General features: G+C 44.3%; 1 protein-coding gene and 1 long non-coding RNA gene across 8 annotated transcripts in view; one reads left to right on the top strand and one right to left on the bottom strand.

The window, feature by feature from the left end:
• The window catches only part of SDK1 (sidekick cell adhesion molecule 1), a 595,311-nt gene that overhangs the window by 98,176 nt on the left and 478,485 nt on the right, over positions 1–18,650 (bottom strand). For all 6 annotated transcript variants that reach the window (XM_081839463.1, XM_081839466.1, XM_081839467.1 and 3 more), the window contains exons 26-28: positions 8,809–8,924; positions 7,094–7,283; positions 3,902–4,000 (exon numbers count right to left, since the gene is read on the bottom strand). In XM_081839463.1, coding sequence (XP_081695589.1) covers positions 3,902–4,000; positions 7,094–7,283; positions 8,809–8,924 — 405 coding nt within the window. The remainder of the gene's footprint in view (positions 1–3,901; positions 4,001–7,093; positions 7,284–8,808; positions 8,925–18,650) is intronic.
• LOC309329394 lies at positions 3,940–8,781 on the top strand. 2 transcript variants are annotated; one of them, XR_014151121.1, is made up of 4 exons: positions 3,940–4,042; positions 4,753–4,887; positions 6,685–6,748; positions 8,495–8,781. It is a non-coding gene; the product is annotated as an uncharacterized lncRNA (long non-coding RNA). The 2 variants fall into 2 exon arrangements; XR_014151122.1 differs by lacking the exon at positions 8,495–8,781 and adding an exon at positions 6,989–7,082.

Here is an 18,650-nt window from a genome sequence, read left to right as displayed (position 1 = left end):
GGGGAGGGCAGGATACAAATAAAATTTATTATTATTATTATTATTTATTATTACTGGTTTTACACCTGCATTGCTGTCTCTGCTTCTCTCCCAGTGTTCTGAGAATTCTCTACTGGAAGATCTTTAGCTCCTTCATGATTTACTTGGAGAGAAGACATGACAGTCAATCCATTTAATTGTACAGCACAGACAAGTCTTCAGTATATTTCTTGCTGATGTATCAGAACATCTTTCCATCCTATTTTCTCCCCTGAGTTCAAAATTACTTGGCCTTGGTTCCAAAGTGGAACATCAGAAAGCATTCATTTTTTAGTTTCTCAGTTCTGTACAGAACTCTGTTCATTCACAGTTTTCAGCTCATTCATATATTTTCCCTCCTCTGCATGACAAATGCAGATATGCAGATTGATATAACTCTGATAAAAAAAGAACCACTGCTTTGAGGTGATCATGTGCATGACTGAAGCAGGAATCTTTTTCTGCAGAAGAACAGAATCAGCGGCACAATTGTAAAATGAACAACAGTCAAACTCCACCAAATCCCAAACACCTAAGCTACATGCACATTTGTATCAAGAGTGGGAGAGAGCGTGTCATCATCATAAAAACAAAGGAGAAAAAAGAATATTGATGTGATCACATATAACCACTTAAAATAGTGTAATTTTGCAGTGCTTTATTGGTGATGCAATGTAGAAAAATGGATACTAGTGAAATGAAGAAACTGAAGTTATGTAAAAACCTAGGGAGCCTATATCAAGTCAAACTGTCTACTTCCTCTGTCTGTTAGCAAGTCTTCAGGATTTCAGAGATGACTTTCACTGTGCCACCTGGAGATGCTAGGATCTGATGCTAGGAGATGCTAGGACTGAACCTAGGATCTCTTGTATGCAAAGCATTGTGCTCTACCCCCAAGCTATAACTCCTCTTCTGGAAACTGGACAAGTTCCGAGGGCAGAAGAAAATATTAGAAATGTAATGGTTAAGTTGACATTCAGGAGGAGCAAACTCAGGGTGAAGCAAACCAGGGAAACACAAGGAACATGTTGGGGAAAATCTTCTCACATCTTATATTTCTTCATGTGAAAGCAACATTAAAGTACTAGTAGTCGGACACCAGAGCGCCCAGATATGGCAAGCAAAGGCACGTTTTACCCTTCTGTTGTATTGACCTTGAACCACCATGGCTCTTTTAACACAGTCATGTTGGATTCCGCAATGCCAACAAATGAATGCAGTGAACAATCTTTCCATTTGATGTGCCTAATTTGAAGAACCACAAAAGCTGCCCCAAAGAACAACAATGTTTCATATGCCAAGGGTAACCAATGTGGTGCCCTCAAGATGGGGGGGACTACAACTCCCACAATCCCCTGTGTCAATTGGCCATGCTGGATGGGGCTGATGGGAGTTGGGAGTCTAACAAAACCTGGAAGACACCAAGCTGGCTACCTGCCCTTGGCCTTCACATTGAAACTCCATGGGCAAGCTTGTTTTTCTTTCATCACTGGCCAGAGAATGAAGCTGTGGATTTTTGAGTTTCACACTTAACTAAGAATTCCTTCTCACCAGTGAAGAATTTCACGCTTTGAGAATAGCTCAAGATCTCACCGCAACAGAACCTCACAACCTCACAAACCCCATCCAGAGCTGCTCAGCAGTGCAACAGGGACACAGAACAAAAGAGAAGTATTTATGAGTTGTTTTTCGAACAAATTGTTTCAGTAGGTGGAATTCCTCCTTATACACGAATCCTGTGTCTCAGTACCTGGGCTTAATTTGGTAATAAGCACACAAGGCACAGAGGTCCCTTGAAAATAAAATAAGCAACTTGAATGTCAGGAGTACCCAACAGGATTCTGCCTGTGATGAATCCTTCCTTCTTTCCAAAAGTTTCTGAAAGAGCTGCTTTTAGATCATATCTAATGATGCTTCCAACTACCTTATGGGCCTTGTTATAATCAAGGGAGAATTTGGGGCTGCAACACACCATATGAGGAAACATTGTTGTTCGCAATGAGTGGTTCCATATTTTATTTGACACAAAGCATAAAGTAGCTCACCATTTAAGGGGGCAGCCTTAGTGGCAAAGTCAGACAAGTGCAATTGCCTTATCATATATCACTATGGGGCAGCCAAAAAATGCCAAACAACAAATAGGTTTGCTAGATTTCCCAGGGAGGAACTCAGACAGCTCTTATCAGGCATTGCTAAACAGGCAAGCAAGCAAGCAAACAAACAGCAAAATAATTGCATTGCTTGGAGGTACCTGGCATTATTGACTTAACATTAATCAGAAAGACTTAAGCTTTCATTTTTCAAATGTTGTCCATTGGTTAATTGTGTGCAATATGTATCAGGGGTGAACCACAAGATACTAAAGCTGCAATTTCAGCAACCTTTTAAAGCTGGTGTGAGAAGCTTCCATGAGAGTAGGGGCAAAATTATGTGTATTTCCAGGAAGGAAAATACTGTAGTGGTGAACCAAGATCAAGCAAGACCAACAATGTCACAATTCCTTGAAGAAGCTCATGCATCAGGGCAAGCAGAAATGACTCTGTCCCAAAACCAGGCTTGAACCCAGACTGAAACAGGTCAAATCATCAGTTTCCTCCAAAAGCGATTAGAGCTGGACTGCTACCAAGCTCTCAAGCACTTCCCTTCCCTTGAAGGGAGTATTTGTGACGGGGTACCAGTTGTCAAGTACTTCAGGGTCTGGATTGGGATGACTTCATTAAAACTGGTTGCACTACTGACTCCCTTCAAGGTGCCAGGTAGTCCCACCACCACGTAAAGATACATTCACCACATCACAGACTCATCTGGCCACCCCACCTCCCTTGGTTACTAGCTCGAATTAGTCATAATGGCTAGGAGTCAAGGAAGTCTACATTTCAGACCTCATCAACAGAGATCCCACAAAATCAGGCAAGTTGCTGCGTCAGACACCTCATCTGGCTCTGTAACAGCAGCAGCATTTGACTCAACATGGAGACCTGCAATTTTATCCTCAAAATGTAGTCTTTCTACTGCCTATGGCAAGAGCAGAAGATTTGTGCCCTACACCCTGCATCATTCCAGAGGTATTTGGTGTGGTGGAGGAATGCTGAGAAGGGAACTGAGAAGAGCCTCGCTCCCACACAGAGCTCTGTGAGAGCAGAAGAAATTTCACAGCATGAAAATTGTCATTGCAGCACGATTGTATCTTATGTGCAATTAACTTGTGTGATTTCAAACTTGCACCGCTGAAAGCCAGCTGGTTGAAATTGCGCCAATTAAATGAACGCAAGACGGAGAGCTTAAAAGCTCTTTTTGCTCTAGGTTTTCCCAGCGCAGAAAGAACTTTGAAGCTTTCTGCCTTGCTTACTGGGCAAGTCCCACTCAGCATGTGGGTTCTGGATGCTCTCGTGAGATCTAAACATCTGAGTACCCACAAGATCTCATGAAGGCATCCCAGAGTCCACACTCTGAGCAGAACATCTCTGATAAGCTCTCTGCCCCACTGTGGGCAGTGGGGTGGGGGGTACGGCCTGCTTGGCATGCTAGTTCCAGAGGGTAAGGGGCACTTGCGATCCCCAGACAGTAGCATGCATGCCATCTATGAGTTCCTCACTGTGCTATTTCTTGCTTTCTGCCCCTAGTTACAGAATTAAGACCCCTGGCCTGGCTTTAGAATGAGTGCATCCAAACCTCAGAATTCACAACAAGCTAGTTTGATGGGTTGAAGGCAGAGTAGGCCACAGGAGGGGGGACCACGTGAACCACTGCATTTTCCAGGCTTCCATAATTCCTGGTATATATGCACACCTTCAAGTGATTCAGAAACATACGCTGACAGACTACTTCTATGGCTGCCTCTTTTGGTCCCCCACCCCTTGACACAGCTCTTGCTCTTGCTTACCAAGAATAATCCCATTGGGTTCTTCAGGGGGCTGCCATACAATCCGGACAGAGGTCAGCTTCACCTCGGGGAACACCATCCGCACTGGAGAGCCTGGGGCTAAAAAGACCAAGAGAACGGCCATTAGATAGGGCCTGGCAGGTACGAACTTATCCCAATTTCTTTTTTGTGCAAGAGGCCCCAGGTGCAATTCTTAGCTGCACATCCTGGTCAAAAAGGGATATTATCTGCCTAATCTACCTTTGACTTAACAAGCAGCTTAAACATGGTTTTGATTGCAAGAGGTTACTAACACTGCAGGATTTCCTAGGAAAAAGCTCTACCAAGGATGGGTCTCTCTGCTAGCCTTTGTTATGACGTGGTATGGAATCTCAGGGAGAAAGGATCTAAACTGGTGCCTTTGGATCAAGAGTCTTGATAAGCTAAGGCAAGTGAGAAAGCTTTGGACTTGTGCAAAACTGGTCTTAGACCAGAAGAGACTTAAAAAACCCCATGCAACATAAAAAGCTTACTGTCTTTCGAGGTCAACTTAGCCATCAATTCTTGTTATATTGCAGCTACCGACTTCATATGTTTTATTGCATTAGTAAATATATTTATGATGATGTTTTGATAAACTAGGGTTGACCTCAGAGGGGACAATCATGCTGGAGCCTATATAATGGGACGTCTGTATGCCAATCAGATTCTGAAAGGCATTTCATAGCTCTGGTTATAGCATATTGCTTCATATACTGAATTTTTCCTTGAGAGGTTAAGCAGGTTTCTTAAGTCGTTACACAGTTGCCAAAGCTGAATCATATTCTCCAACCATGTAGCTAACTCTCAATTTGCCTTCCAATTTCACCTAGGCATCTGGGAACCTCTGTTTGGCCATAAGCATCAGAGGGGGAGAAGTTGTGCATTGCCACAGACAGCAGGCCAGCCGCTGAATTACCTTTATCAAGGTCACCAGGGGGAGCTAATGATAATTTGCAAATCCAGAGGTACTGATGTTCACCCCCTTAAGCTGAAATCCCACCTCGGCTCCACCCTATGATGCTTTTAATTAAATTGATCAGGAAGGAATCAAGCAGGCTTATGTCAGGAGTGTGGGGATGGAAGAACAAATAGCAGCATTTGACAACAGGTAATGCAGGAAGGAAGAGGACAAGATGCTTGTTACATGGCAGTTCGGGCATGTATTTGTTTATGCAATGGATTTGTAGCCAGAGAATGGTATATATGACATTATCATGCTTTATCCCCCTCCCGCGGCCAGCCCATAACTCTAAGAGGTATTAGCTTCTGTAAAGAACAACCTGCCCTAACTTGGGCTGTGTTCACATGGCAGGTGATTCCATTTCCCTGATGCATCCCTAACTGTTGATTTCCACATTACATCTGAGCTTTCATGTGACGTAAAAAGCCCCTTCCGAAATCTAATGGTATACTGTATAGCGCATGTTTAAAATGCTCACAACTAATGCTTTTTTCTGGGGGTACACAGGGGTAAGCATACCCCTAAACATTTTGTGAATCTAAGGTTGACCTCATTGAGGGGCAGCATTTCAATATGAGTAGGAAAATGAGAGTACCCCTAAACATTTTTTTTTTAGGGGGGAAAAAAGCACTGCTCATAACTCTGCTCTCCAGCCAGCTCAGACTATTCTCTGCAGCACCTCTTTAATATCATCCTCATCATCTTTATGTTGCTCTTCTTCCAAGCTGGGCAGCTTCCAACAGTTAAATACAAAGTAATAAAATACAAAGTAATAAAAATAAACCAGGGGGCGGGGGGGGGGACAATCATCAAAATATATTAAAACACAATTTAGAACCAGCCTTGAAACAATCGGTTCTGACAGCAGCCCAATGAACAGCATCGTCTCCTCCTTAGTTTCCAAAGGCCTCTCTGAACAGGAAGGTTTTAGCCTGCTGGCAGAAGGATAACTGGGAGGGGATCCATTTAGCCTCTCTTGGGAGGCAATCCCACAATATGGGGGCAGAAAAGGCTATTTCCCTCATGTCACCACCAGCTGGGACCAAGAGAAAGTGCTCACCCAAGGATCCTGGCAGCCAGGCAGGTTCATAGAGTGGGAAACGATCTTTCGGGTAGCCTGGGCCCAACCACACAACAAGCAGGCATTGAGCTGCTGGCTGCCTTCTTTAAAAACTGCTGTCCTTTCAATGACTTTTTGGGCTGGTTATTCAGTGTGGCACAATGTTATATATACAATGTTATATATTTACAATGTTATATTTCTTTCATTTGACCTCTTTTCTCCTCAAACCATTTGATTTTTCTCAGATTGTGGGTTCCTTAGGGACAGAATTATTAAAACTGAGGGAAAATGCGGCTGCAAAGCTGCTCTAAGCTCATGGGATAGCAAGCAAGCCAATGGATGATGATAAAAAGAGAAATATTGTTAAAATTTTAGGGGGAGAAACATTCAACAAGAGCTGACAGAAAAATGCTTGGGGCTTCCCCTCTGCCAGCCTGAATTCTCCCCCACCCCCTGCTCCAGTTAGCCAACCCCCCCCCATAATCCAGGCTTAGCAGAAGTGGGCAACTGGTCTGCTGAAGCTGTGAAGGTGAGCCCTAGAGCCATGAGTCCCCTGAACATCCATGTGGCTAATGAATACACATTCCTTGCATCAGACCCCAGAAAGCCTCTCATCCTTTCAATATGTCAAACCCTAAACGGGAATTCTCAGGCTTACAGATAGTGTCGGCAAGTAGAACAATACAATGTTCATGCACTAATTTCACAAAAGGTCATTTTATTATTCTTTTGTTCAAGGTTGGTCTAGGCACACTCTTGGGACAGGAAACACCACATCGCGCTCACATTCAATCACAGCAAGGTTTGTTTATCACGTCCCATTATCCCACAGCTTTTTTTTTATTACTATGATTGGATTTCTGTAGGAGTTCATAATTGGGCTGTAAAAATTTGCTTCAGGCTGGAGCTGGCTATAAAATATCAGGTTTTAGAGTGAAACAATCTTTTTGTCAATTACTGGGAGGAGGGGGGGAAATAGACTGCAATTTTTGGGAGCAGATTCTCAGCTAGAAACTAATAGGACTGTGCCTCTTTACATTAGGGGAGGATCCGGTTCTTTGAGATTAAAAATGGAATCCACCTGATTAGCTGCTGATATGCACCCCCCCCAAAAGCTAGAAGGTTCTAGCGATCCACATACACTTACCATCGTCCTTAGTTCTCTCGATGACTGGAGGGGAGCTGGGGACCCCGTCCCCAATGCGTGTGAATGCCAGAACCTGAATCTCATAAAGCACATATTTCCGCAAACCAGCTAGAAGGGTGGAAAGGCTGTGGTTCCCTCTCACGACTTGGCTGCTTAATTTGCTTTCCACATCTTTGGGCCTGAACAAAATCTGAAGGGGGGGGGGAAGAAGAGTATGATAAATACATATGGAATGATATGAAAAGGATAGGGAGCATTACCTCACTCCCCACAAGCAGCAAGGCATTCCAGGAACAATATTTTACAGGGACGGCAACAACAATGTTATTGTACCCTGCACATCTGACCGGGTTGCCCCAGCTACGCTCGGTGGCTTCCAACAAAATAGAAAAACACAGGACAAAACAGCAAACATCAAAAGCTTCCTACCACAGGCAGATGTCTACGGAAAGTCATATAGTTGTGCATCTCTTTGGCATCTGATGGGAGGGTAGGTGCAACTACAAAGAAGGCTCTCTGCCTGGTTTCCAGTAACTTTGCTATTTGTCAGAAGAGAGAACTGGGGATATATGTTTGCAACCCTATCTACTAATGGCAAACCTCTTGCCAATTCCTATGTAGTCAAATCAATGGGTTTCAGCAGGCTTGGGAGAACACCAAGATTTGCAGAAGTATCAAAGAGCATTACACACACACACACAAAAAAAATAACCTTGGAAGGAGGAAAAACCAAAAATAGGTCCATGAGGTATGCTGAGTGGTGTTGCCGTGCTGAGTGTCTGTTGAAGGGAAAACCAGAGACAGGGAGTGGAGGAATGAGGAGAGCATGGCTGGCTGAACAAGAACACACCACTCAGCAGTGTTTGTTGTGGACCCCACTTTCTAGTTGCAAAGTCAGAAGTGTGCTTGCATGGGGATAGACTATGCTAGGCTGTTCAGCAGAGCAGCTCCCCAAAAACAAACAACATGTCCTTCGAGTCCCCAGCAAGACTTCTCTGCTGGGTTAAATCCCTCTGCTGACTACAATCCCAAATCTGCAGTGTTTCTCTGTAGCCAGACAGACACAGAATGAACATTGGTATCTCTCTCTCTCACACACAAACACACCTGCCCTGCCAGCCCCAACAAACACGCAGCAATGGGTTAGTCTTGTCAGGTAGATGGTAGTTGCCATCCATAAACAAGCAATCAACATAGCATCTCCTAGTCATTGGTGCATGTTAGTAGGGCATCAAAAGTATTAGCTAGACAGTACACGAGACACAAGGTAAAGTCTTTAATAACTCGCATGTATGCTGTATTGTATGCATTCAGTGTTCAAACTGCAGTCTTCTGAGTAACTCAAACTGATAACCTGTCCTGCGAAGTGAACCTTTTCAGTTTGCTCTTTTGTATCTGTAGGCAGATCTCACTGCTGATAGCTTAACAGATGCAGCACGGAAAATGCTGTGCCACAGGATTCTCTTCAGTTCGTTGTGTTTCAGTCTGACATTAGTAACAATCCCTAAATTCCCTAGAATGGAACCTTTCAGCTAAAATACAGGAGATCTGTATGGGATTGTAGCTCTGGGATACACCTTACAGCACTTAGTTCAGATGCCAGGACTTTAATACCCCAATACTTACTAGTACATAGATAACAACAAAATCAAGTAAAAACAACATGTTGCTTATCCAAAGGCAGAAAAGACTCAGCAGCGCTTGGGAAGATCTACCTTGTATCCAAGGATGAGCCCGTTCTGTTCAGGTTCAGGGACAGCCGCCCAGGTCAAGAGGATCTGAGTGGAACTCACAGCTTCAGCCGACACGTTCTCTGGGGGAGCCAAAGGAACTGCAAATGTCCAGATTTAACAGACATTAGAAGCTGATAAAATCCATTCACTTATCATCTAGGATTTGCGCAGTCATCACCAATGGTCGATGGGTACAGAGCACATTGAACTGCACCAGTGTTAGAAACTGAGATATGAAAGCTAGGAGCTAAATGGCACCTTGAACCTAGGTTATGGGCACCACAACAGAATGTTGAGGCGTGCTTTTTTATAACAAGAATACAAAGCTGAAAATGAATGAACTGCAGCTAAAATCTTATGTTCATTTTTCACGTGGTCTAGTCCTCATCTGAAGACTGCAAAAAACAACAACACAAAGCTCTACTTTCCATGCCTAATATTCTTAAGAAGATCTCTTCTCCAGTCTTTGGAGTGTGGCTGGAAGTGGGGAGGCAGAAAAAGATCCTCCTTTCCCTCCACTGTGCAGTTTTAACCTGAAATGTTAGGTGCAGTACTGCGCCCAGAGCTCAGAAATTGCTTGTGTTAATGAAATCCCCTGTCGCAAAACGTGCCCAGAACAATGGGAGTTTTGAATGCTGAACTGCACCTAGGGCCTGCTGGGGATGCCCTCACCATCTGAGGGTAGCAAGGACAGAGCCTTGCGATAGCCCCCAGTATGTGAGCGCCATTCCCAGCTACATGGACCAGGGTCTTCCACTTTTGTATTTCACTTGCCGGCAGAAATGCTTCCACTTACTTAATCTTTCCAGGTCACCTGAATAAAGGTTGTCTGCTGTGATTTATTGGGCCTATCATGTTGTTTTAAGTGTATCCTAAGTTGTGTGTGTGTTTCATATTGTTTTCAGTAGTATTGTCAACCACCTTGGAGGTCAATCTTTGGTCAAAGGGATGGATTAAAAATATTTTAAATAAATGAACAACAAAAACAAAATTCAATCCAGTATCCTGAATCAAAATGCTTCTTCCTCTTTACTTGAAAAATTTCTGTGTAGATAATGTGGATATCCCTGCTTGTAATTGTCCAAGATGCAGATAGGGATAGCATGAAGAAAAAGAATGTGTTTTTTCAATAAAGAAAACCAGCAACCTCAGGATCCATAGTCTGGATCCAGAGCCAAGGACCCTCTCCTGGACCATTTCAGTAAGCCACTGCAAGGAAGTGTCCCCAAATACTGTGCTTTCTTCATCATGCACTTTCTGGAAGTAGCTCTCCTCCATAGCTTCTCAGACACTCAAACGTTATTCCCAGAAACTCCCTCGGTTTCTAGCATCCGGCATCTCACCATCACCATCACACATTCCCATATGAACCAACGTGGCCCCTGCTATCATCATTTCAGGCCCATCTTAGTGTGCCTCCTCCACACAAGGTCAGGAAGGTGGCAAAGCAAGAATGGGTGGTGCCAGGGGCGCCGACTTATAAAAAATATTGGGGGGGCGGGGGCCCATACCGACTTATAAAAAATATTGGGGGGGCCCAAGACCTCCAAACCGCTGCTGCTGGGGGAACGAAAAGGGCGAGCCCCGGGCTGCCCTGACCTTAAGTGAACCTGTGAGGGCCCGCCCTTTGCGGCAGCCGATTGGCTGCCGCCGTGGGCGGTGAATATTAATGAGCTAGGGGGAATCCCCGCTTCTCGCGGGGCTGACGCCATCCCCGCGAGATTGTTGATGGGTCGAGAGCCCGCAACCCCACCCCCTCTCTAGATCGGGAGTGGCTTTGTTTTAACTCATTACTGAATGTATTTTAAAAGGTAACTATCGTCAAACAAGGAAAATAAAAAATACCAACATAATTTTGTGCTTTTACAAAGCATAATATAACTAATAATTTTCTTAAATTATTGGGGGGGCCCCCCAAACGAATTTTTGAGGGGGCTCGGGCCCCCTCAGGCCCCATGGAGTCGGCGCCTATGGGTGGTGCTCCGCTTGTGGAATGCTCTACCCAGAGGGGCTTGCCTGGCACCTTCATTGCCTGTCTTTAGCACTAGGCAGAAATATTTCTCTTGGCCAGGTGTTCAGCAGATTAACATCCTATGGCTTTTAAAATGCATTTGGGGTGAGGGGTTATTTGTGTTTTTTCTTGTTCTTGGTTTTTTGTGTGTGTGCATTTTGTGTTGGACTAGGTGACCCTTTGCATACTTTCCAACTCTGAAATTCAGTGATTCTACAATTCTATGATTTCGTTCTCAGCCGGGCAAGGATCTTGCCTGACTCTTTTGAAAAGCCACCTAAGCTTTTGGGATTCCAAACAGACCTCAGTGCTTAGTATGTGACATGGCCTAAGTAAGTATGTGACTTTTTTATTTTGTAAAAAAGAGAGAGAGAGAACAAAACAAATACACCCTCCCCTTTTAAAACCAAGTTGGCAATTTAAAGGTCACAACAGAATTACTGTCACTAACTTTCACCAGACAGGGATAAATCCAATGTATTTTCCCCGCATTACTTCCTCTGACCCGCCCCCACCCCCCCAAGCTCCTTTAGGCAAAGCTAACACCAACTCAGTTAACGTGATTAGATTTTGAGGCTGCTTTAAAGGTCTTGACGGAGATTTTTAAATTTTATTTAGCTTCTTATGCCTCACCCCCTATTCCACATGCACACTCTAATGTCTAAAGGGCACAGTTTCTCAAAGAGCACGATGCACCTGCCGAGCTTCAGAGACCATTGGAGGGAGGGAGGGAACTTCTAAAGGCCTTTTGAGGTGATTGTTGGAGGAGAGAGAAATAGGCTTTATTCTCAGTGCTGAAGCCACACTAGTGCCAGTTCGGAAGCAGTTGTGGGGCTCTGCCTTGTGGTGCTGAAAGGGGAGCAGATTATCAAAGGTGAGATAAGCTCACCATGATGAGAGAGGCCTCTGGCTTTCAGGATGCTTGGGGGATGCCCAGAAGCATCTCATTGATGGGAAGGGAGCGCAAAGAAGCTCTGGCCTGTGACATCACCAGAGAGGTGCCCCTATGCCTCAGGTTTGGGCCCTGAAATCTCAGAGTCTCGGATGCTCCTGACCAGGCAAGCCTCAGTCCCCATTTCTTTTCATCCAGCACTGAGTCTATAGCTACTATTTTCATGTTCCTCTGAAGGACGGAGAAGGAAGCTCCACCCTCTACTTCTGCAGGCTCCAGGTTATCATTACAGCAGTTTCTCTGTTAGCAATTAGCTGGGGCATGAGAAATGGAGCTCCTCTGCTTTTGCTGGCAATATAGTTTTGTCTTCCCCGCTCCCCCTGCTTCTCCCAATGCTGGATTCCTACCCCCCCATCTTCTCCTAGATTTATCCTCCACAAGGATATAATTATGTTAAAGGAATATAGATTGCCGGGAGCCACAAATGTCTTTGGACGGCTGCCACAGCCTTATCCGTAGATCTTCACAAAGCACTACTCCCACATGAATCACTTCATAGGGCACGAGAAAGAGGTGTGCCAGATTTCGGTGTAAAGAAAACCAGCCGTTTTCCAAGCCGCTCTTGCTCAGATATTCGCTTGTTTGATTTTGCCATGCAAGGAGGGAATGATTTCTTTATTTTGATGAATACCTTTCATCTCTGGTTCAGAAACCAAAGCATCTCTTTCACTCCATCCCCCAACACCAACACTCTGGATGGTTCACAAGAGGCTGAGATGGCCTTCACATCTTCTTCTTTTTTAAAAGATGTGTATAATAAAGGATCACTGCTAGGGGGAGTCTAAGCCCCAACAATGCAGAGAATGTGGCTTTTCTTCCCTCTCTGCTTTGGCCAAGGCCACTTGAGGCACTTGTTTAAATGATCAAAAAGGTGGTGATTGTGGGGAGGTCCTAGTATGAGCAGATAAGATCTGACATTGGGTCCTTTTGGGTTTGTAAACAAATCCACAGAAACCACAAGCTCTCTCTGTCTCTTTCTACCTAATCTATCTTCCAACTTAAGAAACCTTAGTTGATTAATCAGATGAGCTTTAGTCAATTCAGTAGTTAATTATAACTGTGTAAATTGAATGGGGGGTGGGGGACGACTGATATCAGCTGTGCCCTCCCTCCACGGCAAGGACTTCTTCATGGGGTTTCCAGCATTTTTATCATGTCAACCTTGCCTGTGGTTTATTTGTAGATTGCTTCATTGACACAAAACAGACATCCCTGTCCTGATCCCCATGACCCAAACAAATTTCCATGTTCCTTCCAGGCCAATTTCACCATTTGTCAGTGGCAGGATGAATGCAATGCCACTCGCTTTTCTTGATCACATAGTTATTTTGAAAGATGAAGCACAAGATGGGTACTTTGTTTTCGCAAATGAGCTCTCTTGAAGTTAACTGGGTTACTATCACTGTGTGTGCGTGCGCGTGTGTTTTCAAAGAAGAAGGAGGTTACCCTTTGCAAAAATGTGTTTCAGTACAAGGTGAAAAGCCTAACTATGGGTTCATAAGAACCTTGAGTTATTTAAACTTCCTTGTCCATAAGACTGATTAAGCTCTGTAAGGCCAAGCCCTCTGCTGCTGGAAAGCCATAGTGGAGCTGCTTCGGGGACATATCTACACCACAAACTTGGACTGATTTAATGATTTAGTCAATCCCTGCCTCCTTAGAACTGTGATCTGCTGAGCGGGTGGCAAGGCAAGTGAACGCTAACAGAGAATTCCAAGCACCCTCCACAAATTGCAGTTTTCTGGCTTCTTTGCAGATCTTCAGTGGCTACAGGGCTACAGTGGTTATTTTCTACCTTCGCTATTGCAGGCTGTATGCCTCTGAATACCAGCTGCTGGGATCTACACGGATCTGGGATCGAACTGCTGCATTCAAGTTCTGTTGCAGGCATCTGGTTGGCCATTGGGAGAACAGGATGCTGGACTAGATGGAGCTATTCCAGCAGGCTCTTTTTAAGTTCTTTGGTTCTTAACTCCTTCTATTGCTCTTCCAGTGGAAGGAGTCCTAGAATATGGCATAGTTCAAGTCAGAGTTAATAGGAACGCCACTGTATGAACAGAACCTTTTCATGGGTACTTCTTCTTCTTCTTTTTAATAAAAAAAAACCTCCTCTATTTCACACCATAATTCATTTCTGATGCATGGTGTCCCTGCTGCCCTTATATGTACTGGCCCCCAGATAGCGCATATCCACAGCTACATAGTTGATAAAGTCAGCTATTAGATTATCACGGCCACATTCAGAGGCGAGGGTCAAGCTGTTCAGAGCTTTGTAAACTGATATTCAGGATGCAGCTCAGTTTGTGCACCGCAGTATTGCTTTCCTGTGGCATGTAGGTTAGGAGAAAATGTGCAGAAGCCTACAGTTGTTCAGGAAGTCCCACACATTATTTTTGTCTCTTGGCCTTGCTAGGGGACAAGACAGACTTCCCTCATTGCAACATCTCTAACAATTGTTGTGAGCAGCATGGGGGCAATCCACAGTCAGAGGGACTTGCTCTCCCCCCCCCCCGTTCAAAATCCCACTTGAATGATCTCTAACATCTTTCCTGCCAAATGTGTTTATCCTCTGCTCCTTGACCACTCTCTCCCAGTTTCCAGGTGCCCTTGCCCCTGCTTGCCCCAGCAATATATTCTGAACTGCCCATTTCTAGTAACCTGCTAAGCTGCAGCTTTTGATTCAAGGTGTAGTGGCAGCAGGGCTTTGAAGGCTGCCCATTAAAATATGGCCATGTGTCTAGCAGTTCCACCAATCTTTCAAGTGTGTTGCAAAAGTATGTGCTTTTGCCCAAACACAAGCTCTGGAATAAGAGTAGAATATATAAACTGCAGCAGGCAATTAGGTTAATACCAGTAGATAAGCAACTACTCTATTCTCAACTTAAAAATGGAAAGCGTAATGCTGATGGTCAACAAAAGAGGCTTAAAGACTCTCCCAAGGAAAATCTTTAAAAATGTAGTATAAACATCAACAATTGGGAATCACTGGCCTGCGAGCGCTCCAGTTGGAGAACAGCCTTTACCAAAGGTGTCATGGACTTTGAAGACGCTCATACTCAGGACGAAAGGGAGAAACGCGCTAAGAGGAAGGCATGCTTGGCAAAGCCTCACATGATCAACTCCTGCCCGGAAACCTTTGTCCCCACTGTGGAAGGACATCCACAGTGAGTGGACTCACTGTTAAGACATGAAAGACAATCTTACTCGGCTACGTGTGATTGCCAAAGATGCCATATTTGAAGCTCAGCTACTGCCAACCCAGGTGCCTGCAAGGACATTTTCCTTTTGAATAAAGGAATTATTGATTTTCCTAAGGCAGGAACCCCATATATTTACCCGGATTGCACCTGCAAATTTACTTTTTTCTGTTGTAACTCATCCTGAGGTCTATGTACAAAGGGCAGGATATAAATTGCTAAAAAATAATACATAAATATCCAGGTACCTGTAATCCCAAGTCCTGTCCTGAATGGGTTGGGTGACTAAATTGCTTATCTTCTTTCTGCCACTTCTCCTGCCATCCCTCAAATGAGAACCTTCCTTTTACTGGTAAAAAACAGCAGCAATATCCCTATCTAGCTTTCCTGAGACTAACGGCAAGCCTCAAACTGCAGTTATTAAGGGTTTTGGAAAGGAGATTCTTCCAGCCCTTCAAAAGCCACATTTTATTTCAACTGAAGAAAGGATCAAAGCTGGGGCTTCCCGTACGCAAGGCACACACTCTTGAATGAAGAAGACTCCTTTCCTTTGAAGAAGATGCAGATCTAGAGAGACTCGCCTCCTTTCTAAGACCAGCTATTGCCTCTCACTGCCTAGACTGGCAAATATGCATAAAAAATGATGGGCTGCTCCAGTTCCTCCTGGACAACTGGGTGCTGTGGGAACAGTTTTGTCTTGATAGCGTTGATTGTCTTTGCAATCCCTCAGAATCCAGAATGGGGGTGGGGGTGGTAGGGTTAGGATTATGGGCTCTTGCCTCCTTGAAGCATGTGATGTGACTGAACACTAAAGATCAAATCACAATTTGTTTTCTTTTTTAAAAAAAATAGACGTATTAAGAATGTGGAGTTTGGCACATGGCAAAGTGGCCATATGGTTACTGCACATCTCACTGAAATCTATGGAATGCATGCCTGAGTAAATATGGTGGCCGTTGAGCACAATTAAATCTGATTAACTCCACAAATTCCTGCTTAAGTGGTTGGGGGACTGGCGTGCCCATAAACCTAGCTGTTTTCTACTGACCCCATAGAGATGCTTGAAACGGGTCATGTGGTGCACTGATTATGTAAAATGGGTATCAGTGCATCATACTTATTTGTCATTGTCACCCTCACCAACTCTCCCTTGCTTCTGCATCCTGCCATGGCTCCTCTGGCTTTAATTGAACCCTTACCCCAGCACTAATGAAAATATGCAAATTTGGGGATGCTGAGCTGTTTATTACAAGAAAAGGGGCTGAAATCTTGTTTAAAGTGATAAATGGGACCCAGCCTTAACCATGCAGTAGCAATGGGCAGCCCCTCTATGATTATGGAGACAAATTGCAAACACAACCCTTGCTCATTGTGCAGGTTAGCGAAGACGGTGATTTACTTTCACTGTTGAATACTTAATTCAAGAAAGGTCACTCTGCTCAATTATTCACCCGCAGCAGAAAGGTAAATTACGTCGGATGCATGTGGGCTGGAGCTGAGAGAGAAGAGCTTTGCTTGAAGTTATCTAGATAACAGCTTAATAACTACCTTCCACAGATGCTAATGAGCAAGCATTGCTTATCCCTCGTCTTGCTGCTGCTGGGCAGGAGTCCCAGAGCCTTGCCTGGTGGAGATTTCTCCTTGCAAAACCTGGACCACCCAAGTAAGCACGTTCCCAAATTACAAGAGGTGAAATGTTTGCTGTTGAGAAATGTGCTGGCAGAGGTTGTAGAAAGCAAAATAATAGATGCATTTTGAAACCCATTTCTCTGTGCCCGCCCTCCCTGGCCGCCCAAAGGTTCTAATAACTAGTAGCTGAGGAAGTCGGTACCTGTCATTCCCTGAGCAAATTCTCTGCAGCTTGAGAGGGCTGCTAGCATGCAATGAGAAAGAAATTGATTTCATAATTAAAGGCTCCTACGAGGCTCTAGGTGGCCTCCTTTTCATCAGCCTCCCAGTAAATCAGCAAAAATGGAATAGGGAGTTCTGCTGTCTCTTTGCACTGGGACTGAATGAATGATCCAATCACCTCCAATGTGGGCAAGAGGCAAAATGACTCACCCTCAGAGGAGACTACCCACTGCATCTATGAGTGAGTCACTGTTCTGGTCAGGATTCCTTACTGTTGAGGCCATCAAGCAAAAGTAATGATGTATCTGGAACCCAGAGGGATGATGCTGAACACAAGAAAATGGCCACAAGGTAACGAGTTCAGCTCAACCACCCCTCACATGCAGTCCTCTGCACAAAATTCCTATCTCCTGTGCAGGAGTTTCATTTACAAATTTCAGGGCATCTTTTTTTCCCATGAATTTGTATGTATTGTATAGTTTTCGAAGAGCTTTGCTGGATCAGACCAAAGTCCACGATTGACAGTGATAAATCAAATGCCTCTGGGAAGCCTGCAAGCAGCAGCTGAGCACAGTCGCGCTCTCCTTACTTGCAATTGCCAGCAACCGGTATCAGAAGCCAACTGACTCTGACACTGGAGGAAAACATAGCCATTGGCAGCCTTATCCTCCATGAATTTGTCTAATCCACATTTATTATTGATACCTCTAGTAAGGTTTTCAAATGGCTTTCAACAGCAGAGATACAAAGCTAAACTTTGTGCCTTAGTCTCTTGCACTCCAGGTTCCATCTTATTGCCCCCTGGGCAAGAAGGAAGGTTGTGCCTTGGAGCGCCGCGTCTGCATCAGGGAGCTGCATATGACTTGTGGAAAAGTGCCCTCAATGCATAAGCCTATTGCAAAGTTGCTGTGAGACTTTTATATACATATATATCCAAAGAAATGCAATAAATAAATAATAAATCCAATGTTGACCACAGCAAACTATGGCAAGTTCTTAAAGAAATGGGAGTGCCTTATCACCTCATCTGTCTCCTGAGAAATCTCTATGTGGGACAAGAAGCTACAGTTAGAACTGGATATGGAACAACTGATTGGTTCAAAATTGGGAAAGGAGTACGGCAAGGCTGTATATTGTCTCCCTGCTTATTTAACTTATATGCAGAATTCATCATGCGAAAGGCTGGGCTGGATGAATCCCTAGCCGGAATTAAGATTGCTCGAAGAAATATCAACAACCTCAGATATGCAAATGACACAACCTTGATGGCAGAAAGTGAGGAGGAAATAAAGAACCTTTTAATGAGGGTGAAAGAGGAGAGCGCAAAATATGTTCTGAAGCTCAACATCAAAAAAACGAAGATCATGGCCACTGGTCCCATCACCTCCTGGCAAATAGAAGGGGAAGAAATGGAGGCAGTGAGAGATTTTACTTTCTTGGGCTCCATGATCACTGCAGATGGTGACAGCAGCCACGAAATTAAAAGACGCCTGCTTCTTGGGAGAAAAGCAATGACAAACCTAGACCGCATCTTAAAAAGCAGAGACATCACCTTGCCAACAAAGGTCCGTATAGTTAAAGCTATGGTTTTCCCAGTAGAGATGTATGGAATTTAGAGCTGGACCATAAAGAAGGCTGATTGCCAAAGAATTGATGCTTTTGAATTATGGTGCTGGAGGAGACTCTTGAGAGTCCCATGGACTGCAAGAAGATCCAACCTCTCCATTCTGAAGGAAATCAGCCCAGAGTGCTCACTGGAAGGACAGATCCTAAAGCTGAGGCTCCAATACTTTGGCCACCTCATGAGAAGAGA

The sequence above is a fragment of the Podarcis erhardii genome, assembly GCF_964252035.2.
Source record: "Podarcis erhardii genome assembly, chromosome: 14".
Lineage (NCBI taxonomy): Eukaryota > Metazoa > Chordata > Lepidosauria > Squamata > Lacertidae > Podarcis > Podarcis erhardii.
Note: the sequence above shows the minus strand (reverse complement) of the source record. Positions and strands in the feature narration are given on the sequence as shown.